At 36.5% G+C, this 12,434-nt stretch overlaps 4 protein-coding genes across 5 annotated transcripts in view; 3 read left to right on the forward strand and 1 right to left on the reverse strand.

The window, feature by feature from the left end:
• Window positions 1,850-3,367, reverse strand: LOC104704120. The gene has a single exon (XM_010420253.1). The coding sequence runs from the start codon at window positions 3,365-3,367 to the stop codon at window positions 1,850-1,852; it is 1,518 nt and encodes a 505-aa protein (XP_010418555.1).
• On the forward strand, window positions 5,621-8,208 carry LOC104704121 (glutathione S-transferase T3-like). Its single transcript, XM_010420254.1, has 5 exons — window positions 5,621-5,646; window positions 5,967-6,109; window positions 6,201-6,237; window positions 6,610-6,678; window positions 7,305-8,208. Exons 1-5 carry the CDS (start codon window positions 5,621-5,623, stop codon window positions 8,206-8,208), a joined length of 1,179 nt encoding a protein of 392 aa, XP_010418556.1.
• Window positions 8,826-10,115, forward strand: LOC104704123 (putative nuclease HARBI1). The gene has a single exon (XM_010420255.1). It carries the CDS (start codon window positions 8,826-8,828, stop codon window positions 10,113-10,115), a length of 1,290 nt encoding a protein of 429 aa, XP_010418557.1.
• LOC104699556 (protein MARD1-like) overlaps window positions 11,645-12,434 on the forward strand; it is a 2,390-nt gene continuing 1,600 nt past the window's right edge. The window contains exon 1 of one of the 2 annotated variants that reach the window (XM_019227282.1): window positions 11,645-12,418. In XM_019227282.1, the coding sequence (XP_019082827.1) occupies window positions 12,060-12,418 (359 nt within the window). In that variant the 5' untranslated portion in view covers window positions 11,645-12,059. The remainder of the gene's footprint in view (window positions 12,419-12,434) is intronic. The other variant, XM_019227281.1, reaches the window with a different exon arrangement.

Genomic DNA, 12,434 nt, shown 5'->3' on the forward strand with positions numbered 1-12,434 from the left:
TCCTTTTCATCTTTTTCACACGATGTAATTTCTTCAGTGTTCTTTTGAATATGTGGTTCTACAACGGCACATGTTGAATCTCTTGTTCATCATCTTCAATAAGAACAAGCACTGATCTACTCCTGTCATCGAATACCACATTAACAGAGTCAACCACCGTTCTTGTTCTTTTGTTAAAGACTCTATAGGCTGTACTGTTATTTGAATAACCCAAGAACAGTCCTTCATCGCTTCTAGAATCAAACTTCCCCAAGTGATCCTAGTCATTTAGAATGTAACACACAGAGCCAAAAATGTGAAAATAGGCTAAGTTTGGTGTTTTCCCTTTCCAAATCTCATAGGGAGTGGTCTTAGTGCCAGGTTTAACATAGACCCTATTGATGACATAGAATGCAGTGCTTATGGCCTCTGCCCAGAATTTTTGCGGAACATTATTCCCGAGAAGCATAGCTTGAGCCATTTCTTGTAAGGTTCTATTCTTCCGTTCTACAACCCCATTCTGCTGTGGTGTTCTTGGTGCAGCATACAAATGTCGAATTTCTTGCCAGTGGCAGAATCTCTCAAACTCCTCATTCTGAAACTCACCTCCATGATCACTTCTGATCTGAACAATGCTTCCTTTTTCAGTTTGAAGTTGCAGTGCAAGAATTTTGAAACTTTCTACTGCTTCAGACTTTTCTCTTAAGAAACGTACCCATGTATACCTTGAGAAATCATCTACCAAGACAAAGATGTAATTCTTCCCATTTATGCTCTCTACCTGTATTGGCCCCATGAGATCCATATGGATCAATTCAAGCACCCTTTTTGAACCTATGGCTTCAACTCTTTTATGATTCACCCTTACTTGTTTTCCTTTGTTACATGCTTCACACACAGAATCAAGTTTATCACCAAGTTTAGGCATCCCTCGGACCAGTCCTCCATTAACAATCTTTACCAAGCTCTGCACATTCATATGTCCCAATCTCTTGTGCCAAAGTTCAACTTCCAACACAGTTGCAGCTAAGCATGTTGACGAAGGTTTTCACATGTAGCAATTGTTGCCAGATCTAATCCCAAACAACACGGTATTGTTGTTTTCATCTACAGCTTGACAGTCGATTTTTGTGAAGATCACTCTTAGGCCTTCATCTCAAAGTTGACTTATGCTGATCAAATTGGCCTTAATCCCCTCAACAAAGTACACGTTGATTAATGAGGGCTGATTATTATCCTCAAGTTGTCCTTTACCTCTGATAAAGTCTTTTCCACCATCACCGAAGGTTACTTTTCCACCAGGAATTTGTTCATAAGCTGATAGGATGTTTAGATTTCCAGTCATGTGATGCGAACAGCCGCTATCAAAATACCAAGGATTCCCACCTTCACTGCTTGTTGATGTAAAAGCCACTTGTGCTCTAGAGTCTTCTTCTGCAAATGTTATTCTAGAGAGATTACAATAGAGGTTGATTTCCTCAGTCTCTTGAATTGCTAGATTATACATCCTTTCATTGTTCTCTGAATCCTTACTGTAAAGGTCCTTTTTAGCTCCCCAGACTTGATAAAAATGAAGTGGATCGATGAAACATTTTCTAGCCATCCAAAGCTCCTTGATTTTGTTCTTAAACTTGAAACAAAAAGATCTGATATGCCCTGTTTTGCCACAGTGAAAACACTAATATATTCTACATCCACACTGTGATTTAGTCCAACCTCTTTGCTTAGATTGAAATTGAGTGTTTCCGCTAGGTGCTACAGGGACCTTCTGTTGTACCATTTTTTCCAGAATGTTAGACTCTGTTTCATGATTTGCTTTGCTCTTAACAAAACTCACAGATTTATCTCGGGACAACAGCTCGACAGTCTCTTACTTGCGGTAGCCCAGACCTCGATGCTGAGATCCTACAATTCCCATTGACAGAATTTCATCCAGCTTTGGACCTCCATTGTTTAACATCCTGATTTTTTTGTGATTATCATTCAACTCCCTTTCTAACCTTGTCGATCTTTCCTTCTCCAAACCATACTCTTCTTGTAAATTTTGTAGTTTCTTCTCAAACAGCTCCTTTTCTGTAGGAGGAAGTTTCTCGCCGATCACTACTTCAGCCTTCCTTTCTTCAAGCATGTTGACTTTGGCTTCCAATTTCAATTTCTCCTTGACAAGTAACAGCTTTTCATTACACAACTGAATCCAATTGTCATACAAAACACAGTAGCTCTCTTTTGTAACAGACTCATCCTCATCTTCATCTTCATCTGAGCTCTCAACTGGTATGTCATCGCTCTTGACACTGAAAGCAAAGAGATTAAGCATCCCTTCTTCTTCATCACTTTCTGACTCTGAATCACTATAACTCAAAAACGACTTGTTCTTTGCTTTCTGCAAATTTGGACATTCAGTTTTCAAATGACCAATTCCTTTACACTCAAAACATTTCATCTCCTTCCTCTTTGTCAAAGGACATTCAGGTTTGTAGTGCCCAAAAACACTGCACTCATGACATTGCACATCTTTTCTATGATCAGCCTTCTCCTTATCAGTCATGTTGAAACGATTGTTAGGTCTATCAGCATCGTTTCTGTTCCAGCGAGAGGTCTCTTTTCCTTGACCTTTTTCAACACGTTTCAGGACCTTTCCAAAGTTCCTTGCCATTAACGACATATTCTCCTTAATTTCTTTCAACTGATCACTTGTATCATCTGCCTTGAAAGCAATTCCTTGACCATGAATTCTTAATTCTTCATCAACTTCCATTTCTTCAGACTTCAGCATACCAACTAAATCAGCAAACTTCAAAGTGTCAGTGTTTCCTGAGACCCTCATGACTGCTTTGTGAGCTGCGTATTTTGACGGCAAGCATCTGATTAATTTTTTAACCATCTTCGTATTCTTGTAGATTTTGCCAAGATTCTTTGCCTCATTTGCAATAGCACTCATCTTGGCACTGAACTGTGAGATAGTTTCTTCTGGATCCATCCTTAAAACTTCAAATTGAGAGGCAAGCTGATCCAACCTTGTTCGTTTGAAACTTGAGTTACCTTCATGCGACTTCTCCAGGATATCCCAAGCATCTTTAGCTGACTCACATCCTTGAACAAGTTTAAACTCATCATCGTTTACAGCTCCAAATATAGCATTAAGAGCTTTAGCATTATACTTTGATAAGCTCTTCTCTTCTACCGTCCAGCGGGCCTTAGGCTTAGTGATCTTGTCACCACCTTCAGTTTTTTCATACGGGGGTTCCCAGCCTTCCTCAACAGCTGTCCAAGCATCCTCTCCTAGATTTCGGATCAACTGAACCATTCGGACTTTCCAACGACCATAACCACGATCATCCAACATCACAGGCTTCTGAAGCATCATCATTTCGTTAACTGAATCCATCACTGTCTCAAGATCTCAACCTGTGTCGAGTATCAAGCTCTCGTCGGTTGACTGCTCTGATACCAAGTGTAAAAACAAGATGTAGACAGAAACGAAAAGAACTTCTATCTATATTAAGAATCACTTAAACAACCTTACAAGGAGTGTTTAATCAGATTTACACACCGCTAAACTAGCTTGTCACTGACCAATTCTTAATCTACCCAAAAACACAAAAGAACCTAAAAGCATATTTCTTTGCTCAAGACTCTATGAAAATCCCTAAAACGGTCGAACCACATGTTCACATTGATAAAACTATATATAGGATACATTCAATGACCTATTTCCCTAATATGGATAATGTTAAATCTTCTTTGCATATATGCATATATCTTGTACTCCAATCAAAGGATCTTCAATAATAAAGCCACGTCACCAAAAGTCCGTTTCTGATTAAACCCGAACCAATCTTCCAGAGTCCTACATACCAGCATTGTAGTACTCAAAACCTTCATGCTTACAATTTCTTCTTCTTTGTAAGAAATTAATCAGATCGTTATCTATAGGAAGAGAACAAAAGCAAATCCATTTGAAATAGAAATATAACAAAATGGGAGACCCGTTGAGGCAACAAGTAAGAAGACCTTGAAGCAATGAAAACAACCAACATTAATTTATATCCCTATGTAATACATAATAAACAAACAAACATACAAATAAATGTTGCATCGACGGGGCCTACAAATACACTAGGGGTCATACTGGTAACCATTAGAAGAACAAAAAAAAGGAATAAAAAGAACAATACATAATGGAATAAACAGTTTTTGAAGAATGAAAGGAAAATCTGCAAAGAATGAACTAAATAGTAAATGGTAATCAAACAATAAAAAAATATTTTTAAATATAGTAAATATTAAATAAATCAAATTCAATATTAATACTAATACTACTTCTAATGTATATACAATGAATTTTTCATTTTTTAAAAAAATTGTAAATTAAATTTTAGATATGTCATATTAAATATTAATATTTAATATTAACTTACAATATAATTTTAAAGGTAATTTAATTTTTTTTAGTTTTTATTTACGATATAAACATGAGTCTTTTAAATTTATTTTACTATTCATATATGGTTTTCAAATAGCCTTAAGATTAGTTCAACATGAAATTCATATCAAAATTATTTTTTCTGTCAATACATTATGAAAATATGAAAATTATTATATTAGAAAATTGAATATTATTAATAAACTTATTTTTTATTTATTTTAAAATATAAAAACGAATTTTAATATTTGTTCTTTTTTCTATTCTGGTCTTCATCAATTTTGGAGAGGAACACTTTTGTTCTATTGTTTCTTATTTTTTTTAGAATGTAGAGGAATGTAAAGGAAAAATTATTACTATCAAATAGTAAAAAAATTGTGGAATAGAGAGGAATATCACATTCCTCATTGTTTTGTTCCTAAAATGTGGTCATCAATTGAAGCCTAGTAGAGAAGAAAAGGCCAAAATATGATTACTGCGTCCCTAAATATATAATAGTATGAATTACCGACGTACGTATATAATAGAGAAAACGCGATTATTGATACGTGAATGAAGCCGTAGAAGCTAGGAGCCACACACACACTCCTGTCTTTTTCATGTGGGTACCCTATTTTCTAGTAGCCCAGCCCCACGCCCTATCACTTACGTACTCCTTTATCGTAATGAATAGTTATCCGATTTCTTTGAACAAAAAGAAAGTTAAAAAAAAAAAAAAAAACAAGTTTGTTAGAGCAAGGCCAGTGATAGTTCTTAGTGGATTGCTATTAGAGTTACTGGATCAAAAATAATTCAAAAACAAAAAGAAAAGCCCAAAAACATGAGAATTGATACTCAAGTGAGCATCCAAAGAACGGTTGAAGTAACCCTATGTGGCCTCTTCTGATTGGATGTATCTCAAAATATAAAAGATCAAAAAAAACAATTTCTCATTTTCTTCCTTTTCTTTTGCCGACCCTTTCTCTCTCTCTTTCTCCTCTCGACGACAGAGAAACGATTCAATCCTTCCTCAGTTTCGATCGATTCAATCGACAAAACAGTTTTTCCGGGCTAAAGAGGTGAGTGTTTGCCCTGATAACGATTTCTGTTCGGTTCTGGTTACAAGGGTTATTAATCTCGAATTCTCGATCCGACGATTCGAGCCTGACGGCAATCGATCTCTGGTTCCAGGGGTTATTAATCCCGATCCGACGAGTAGGACAGCGAGAGACGGCGATGGGACGGCAAGGGGCACCGGAAAGGTTAGTTTTCATTGTTCAATCAAAATAGGGATTGTCAATGGTCATGCAAAAAGAATCTGAGTTTTAGGTTTGGTTTCGTAGGTGAGACACGATTCAGAGGTGATGGAGCACCAAGATTGAATCAGAGGACGATTCAGATTGAACTCCATCACCTCGGATTGCCGGAGAGATTGTGTCTCCTTCTCTCTTTCTCCCTCCTCCACGGTTTGCTTCCCAACTTTGCTTGTTCTATTTTTTTTTTTTTATCTATGTTAGCTGATGGAGAACCAAGATTGAATTCTATTTGTATTCTTTGTGATGTTATGTGTTGTCTATCTAAGACGAGAGTTATGGTGTTTGGTGAATCATTTTCATGCTTTCGGAGTTGTGGTGTTCTATTGTTGTGATGTAAGAAGGAAGAGCCATTCGTGGAAGCCATATGTAGCTGCCACTGATATGTGGGATGAGAGTCAAGCCTATCAAGGTCTGTTTTGTCTGTTTGTCTGCTTTACTTCACTCATGGATGATTGTCCGATAATGTAGATGATTTGTTTTGTGATGTGTCTTTCTTGTAGGTGCATTTTGGTTGTGGAACACACATAACAGAACAAGGCAAGTTATGTTCATTCTGTTGATTTGTGGACTCGATGAAGTAGGCTTCTCGCTAAGCCAAATTGAAAGAGCCAAACTCAAAGCAATCCAGCTTCTCTCTCTCTCCTCCATGGTTTGTCTTCCAAATTTGTTGCTTCATTTATTTTATTTTTTCGTTTTGATCTCTGTTGATGTTCTGTATTGTGTTGCTGAAAGGAGACAGTGGTGTGTAGCTGAGATGTTCTCCGTTATGGGAATTGAAGATACATCTTTCTGATTCTTGATGATGGTTACAGTAAGCATCACTTTAGTCTCTATTTACTTAAAAATTTTGATTCCATAAAACTAAGAAACGATTCTAACTACTTAAAGATGTTCACTGTGTTCTGACAGGAACAATAGGCGGCTGACATTGGCTGATTTCATTGATCATCCAGATTGTGGAGACTGTTTTAAAACCAGGTACATTCTGATCTTTTCATGTATGTTGTAACATGTTCTCGGCTTGGTAGCAAGTGATTGTTGTTTTGTTTTGAAAAATGGTGCTTGGATCCTATTTGAAAAAGAAGATGCTTTGCTGCTTTTGTTTGTATTATAAAGAAAATTGAGTCATTCATGTAAATGATTGCATTTGAAAATAGGCTTGACTTTAAAGACTACTTTTTGAAAATCTTTTTTAAAAAATTTGACATCATGTCTGATAAGATATGATGCTACTAAAGCTGATGGTTGCAAATCATAAAACAAAAAACCATAATTTTTTCAATTTTAAACTATCTAGGTTTCAACTAACAATTTGTGTTTCAAGTTTACATCTAACTATACTGTTAGTGTATATTCCTCTTCCGCAAACACACATTACAAAAGTAAACACCTTCGTTACAATCTAATCCAATTACAATCTAATCAACGTAAACTCAGACTTTTCAGTTGTCTAATCTTGGATAGATACACGTTTATAGTGCATCTATCTCTGTCTAAACACACCTTTAGGTCAATATAAACCCTTACCAAGTTCCATTTACTCTAATTCTGAACTTAACCCTTTTATCTAATACTCTAGTTATGAGTTCTTCAAACCCTTATAGTTATCCTCCTAATACTTATATGGATCTGTTGAATTCTCAACAGGATTCTCAGCCTAATCAGTATACCACCCCACTCCCTTCTCAACCTGTCGACTACATCCCCACATTCTCTTCTCAGCCTGTCCAAATTAGCACACCATCTGTCACTGAAGACTGTATTGACCTTAGTGTCGACGAGAATGAAGAAGAAGCCGGTAGAGGAAGTAGGACAAGGTGGAGTACCGAGGAGGATATTACTCTCATTAGTGCCTGGTTAAATACCAGCAAAGACCCGGTTGTTAGTAATTTGCAAAAGTTTGGTTCCTTCTGGAAGAGAATTGCCGAGTACTTCCAAGCAAGTGAGAAGGCATCGAGTACACATACTAGAGGGTCGTCGCAATGTAAGGCTAGGTGGAGCAAGATAAACCACCAAGTGAACAAATTTGTTGGGTGTTACACACAAGCCAGTGCAAGAAGGAAGAGTGGAGAATCTGAAGATGATGTTATGTCTATGGCATGTCAGCTTTACAAGAATGATATGGGTAAGCCATTTGTTCTAGGGCATTACTGGAGGGCACTCAAGCATGATCAGAAATGGATCTCGGAGGATTCAAACAAGAAGGCTAAGCTTGATTCAGACGGAGCATACGTTTCGACTTCAACAAATGATGGCGCTGAACAGAGGCCTCCGGGTGTTAAAGCTTCGAAGAAGAAAGGTAAGCAACCGGTAGTTAGTAATGATGGTGAGGATGTCTCTACGAGAAAACTGGATAAGATTATAGCCATGAAGGATAAGGAACAAGAGGCAAAAGATAGGCAAGGCAAAATGAGATTGCTTGAGAGTCTCCTTAACAAGCCTGACCTTACACAAGCTCAAGTCACACTCAGAGACAAGCTAACTGACCAACTGTTGTCAAACACTTAGGTTGAGTCTCGACTTTGAGCTTTGTTGTGTTATGATTTACGTTTTTTATATATGCAAATCTTCTTGTTTTGTTTATGTTTAATCATCTGTTTATGTCTCAACTTTGAGCTTTGTTGTGTTATGATTTACGTTTCTGATTAAGACATTTGTTATGTTTCAGGTTGTTGGGGTCCATGCGACATGTGAAGCTGTTTGTACTCTAATGAAGGTGGAACTGTTTTTTGGTGAATCCCGTGAAGGTGGGCCTGTGTTTTGGTGAGTCCCGTGAAGGTGGTCATGTTCTGTTAAGAACCGTGAAGCTGTTTGTATGCGACATGTTGTTTTTTGTATGTTTGTATGTTTCTCGGTGGTCCTAGTGACTTGTGAATCATTTTCGGCCTGTTATGTTTTGCCTTTTCTATATATTGGCCACATATCAGATTCATTCGTATCATCCTTCTTTTCATTTCTTGTATCTCTCATTCGGATTGTAGGTTTTTTTTTTAAGTTGTAAACTTTTAAAACCATAACCTTGTTCTCAAACAGTTTCTATCTTCTAAACCCAAAAACAAAAAAACCATTTATCCACAATAAAGGATCAAATTTTCTATCTTTAAACCCACAAATATTTTAACAAGATGTCAAGTTGGAGTTCTGATCAAGAAGTTGATGATATGGTAGAGGAAGAAGTTGACAGTATAGTGGAGGAAATTCAGAACCATTGGACTCAATCGGAAGATCCACAATTACCAGTTTTCAGAAGAGTGCACATTAATAGAGACCGAGAAGGAGGCCACAATCGGTTATGGAATGATTATTTTAGTGAGAATCCCACTTACACTCAAGGTATGTTTCGCCGTCGATTTAGAATGAACAAACCGTTATTCTTGCGTATTGTTAATAGTATTGAACATGGGGTCCCTTACTTCAAACAAAGACGAGATGCAACTGGAAGGCTCGGTCTTTCTGCACTTCAAAAATGTACGGCAGCAATTCGTATGATGGCATACGGAAGTGCAGCAGATATGATGGACGAATATCTACGACTTGCTGACACCACTGCGCACAAATGCCTTGAAGAATTTGTTAGCGGAGTTATAAATCTTTTCGGAGAAGAGTACCTCAGAAGGCCTACAGCGGAAGACCTCCAACGATTACTGAATATTGGAGAATATCGTGGTTTTCCCGGAATGATAGGGAGCATAGATTGTATGCATTGGAAGTGGAAGAATTGTCCGACGGCATGGAAAGGACAGTATTCACGTGGATCTGGAAAACCGACAATCGTACTAGAGGCTGTGGCATCGCAAGATTTATGGATTTGGCACGCTTTTTTCGGACCACCAGGTACATTAAATGATATCAATGTTTTGGACCGCTCACCAGTGTTCGATGATATACTAGAGGGTCGAGCTCCTAGAATTACCTACGTTGTCAATGGATGGCAATACAAAATGGCGTACTATCTCACTGACGGTATCTATCCAAAATGGGCAACTTTCATCCAATCAATTACACTTCCACAAGGTCAAAAAAACCAACTCTTTGCTAGATATCAAGAAGCATGTCGAAAAGATGTAGAGCGTGCATTTGGAGTTTTGCAGGCTCGATTTGCAATCGTAAAGAATCCCGCACTTTTTTTGGATAAAGCAAAAATAGGCAAGATAATGAGAGCTTGTATAATATTGCATAACATGATAGTGGAAGACGAACGACATGAATATAGTTTCTACGATCCATCAGAGTTTTATCAAGGAGAAGGAAGCGGAACTTCTCATGTGGATTTATCATATTCAACAGATAGGCCAACGAATCTCCATAATATAATGACCATGCGAAATGACGTTCGGGATCCAAAAATGCATGACCGCCTTCAAAAAGACTTGATTGAACATATCTGGCAAAAATTTGGTGCAACCCAACAATAGAACGGATTTAATTTATTTTTCCGTAGCTCGTTTCTTCTATTATAATTTATATTTGTCTATTTTCCCCGATTTTGTAAAATATGTTTAGTATTTCTGAATTCTGTAAAATGTTTTTATTTCTAATATAAGTAACTAATATTACTTATTTTTCAATTTAAAATTATTTAAATTTGAAAATTAATAAACAATAATTTTAATGATTGAGAAACCTATGTGGGTTACTCTAGTGGAAGGAAGAATTTTGATAAGTACTTAATGGGTTATTTTGATTAGATTAATAAAAATTATATAATTAATTTAATTGTGAGTAACCCATATGGGTTACTCCATTGGCCTTGCTCTTACTCTTTCTTTTTTCTTTACCAATAGTTTCGTTTTGTTTGTGTTAGTTTAGCATTAATAAGCATTTTGTTTTAATTATATAATCTTGCGAATTAAAGGACTTTTACTATCCCTTCTTGAATCTTGGTATCATCCCCAAAAAAAAAAAATTATGAGGAAGACACGAATGTATTAGTTATGTTATTATACAAAAAACGTGTACATTAAAATTAAAAAGAAAAGTATTACTAATTAATAAGAAGTTGACGAGCTTAAACAATGGCAAAATGCGATAGTTAGATGGGATTCGAGAAAAACAAGATCAACCAACAATAAAAGTGGTTGCATCTTCCTAAAAAGGACTGGACGAGTTTTTTTATAATCAAATAAGCGTGATTAGTGGAAGTATATATTATTAAACGGAGTAGTATAAAATTTGTCTTCAAGTAAGTAATAATGGTTTATTTGCATGTAAATCAAATCAAGACCCTTCCTTCTTCAATCAACGTTTAGTGGACAAATCACACGTGGCGTTTCAGTAGATCTTAATTATTGGATTAGGCAAAGCAGGTGCAGTTGTGGGCCCCTCTCTAATTACATTGTGTTTTTTATATATCCATGCAACGGTTTAAAATATTATTACTATTAGACTCATTAGGATTCCACCAATATAATTGTTGAATAAACATTTATAAAAATAACGTCGTCACTGATGCTTTGATTAATCAAACAATTAATCCAAATGAAAAATGAATTATGATTAGAGAAAGACAAACGAAATAATGACCAAAATGCCGTATATATAATAATGGCCAATGGGTACAAATTGCAAGGTATAATTCAGAATTAATATATACTTCTATAAAAAAGGAGAAATTATGATTTTTTTTTTTTGTAGAAAAAAGCCTGCGTTTACAGAGGCCCAAACATCAATGCACGAATAATGTAAGTGTACCTAGTAAACAAGTAAAGTGTATTGTACCACAAAAATACAAAATTGATTTATCTTTTTGCTTATGTTTTCAATCATTTAAAAAGTAAAAAAAAAAATAAAAAAAATTGTCCAGTCCACAATGTTGTTACACGAACACGACGACAGTAAAAAGTACGATATACATTCATTCAACCATATAAAAAATGTATAGAAGAATGAACGAATGGCTAGAAATGTGTAAATGTAAATAATAAATGTTGAAGGGTTATTAAATCCACAACGTCCCTTCTCTCGAGATGAGACTCTCTTCTTCGCTCTGTCTATCTCTCTTTGGAATAAAGAAAAGAAAAAAGAGATAAGGGGAAAGCAACTTTTAATCTGATTTTTGTGAGAGAGGATCATCATTTCATCACTCCGAGTGAGAGAGAGAGAGAGAGTCCCCATATGAGCAGAAGAAAGCAGTCAGAATTTTTCAATAATTGTATGTACCAAATTCTCTCTATTCTTCTCACTCTTTTGTTTTCATTTAAAAGTTATATTAACTCTTACAGTTACACAACTTACAAAGCCGCACTGAAATCCTCATTTGCTTTAATCTTCTCTTCTCTCTCTCTCTCTCTACTTACTCCTCCATGGAAGCTACTGAGTTATGATCCTTGCCCTTACCGGATCTGACGGCTCTTAAAACTATGCTGAGAAACAAACCTAGAGCAGCCGTGACGAAGAAACAACAAGCATCGTCGTCTCTAATGGCTGATCAACCCCCAGTCCCAGTCCCACCACCTTCTTCTTCTTCTTCAAAACTCAACAACACTTGCCACTCTTCATCTTCTCTCTTTAGCTCCCCGAAGTTTAGGTTTTTTGCTTCAAAGATGACTCCTCCTTTTGACTCTGATTTCTCTCTCGTCAGCCCTACCTCGATCCTCGAAGCTAACCCATCATTCTTCTCCTCCAAAAACACTAAACCCACTACCTATTTCGAGCCCACGATCCCTAATCCCCAAAGGTTTCACCCACCTGACACCTTTGGCCTCGCCGATCTCGTCAAATACGGAGACAGTAAC

The sequence above is a fragment of the Camelina sativa genome, chromosome 7, assembly GCF_000633955.1.
Source record: "Camelina sativa cultivar DH55 chromosome 7, Cs, whole genome shotgun sequence".
NCBI lineage: Eukaryota > Viridiplantae > Streptophyta > Magnoliopsida > Brassicales > Brassicaceae > Camelina > Camelina sativa.

Coding starts and splice junctions, on each gene's coding strand:
- LOC104704123 (XM_010420255.1), top strand. CDS start 8,826: ATGTCAAGTTGGAGTTCTGATCAAGAAGTTGATGATATGGTAGAGGAA.
- LOC104704121 (XM_010420254.1), top strand. CDS start 5,621: ATGGGACGGCAAGGGGCACCGGAAAG. Junction 5,647..5,966: donor CGGCAAGGGGCACCGGAAAG/GTTAGTTTTCAT, acceptor TGTCTATCTAAG/ACGAGAGTTATGGTGTTTGG. Junction 6,110..6,200: donor TGAGAGTCAAGCCTATCAAG/GTCTGTTTTGTC, acceptor TCTTTCTTGTAG/GTGCATTTTGGTTGTGGAAC.
- LOC104704120 (XM_010420253.1), bottom strand. CDS start 3,367: ATGGATTCAGTTAACGAAATGATGATGCTTCAGAAGCCTGTGATGTTG.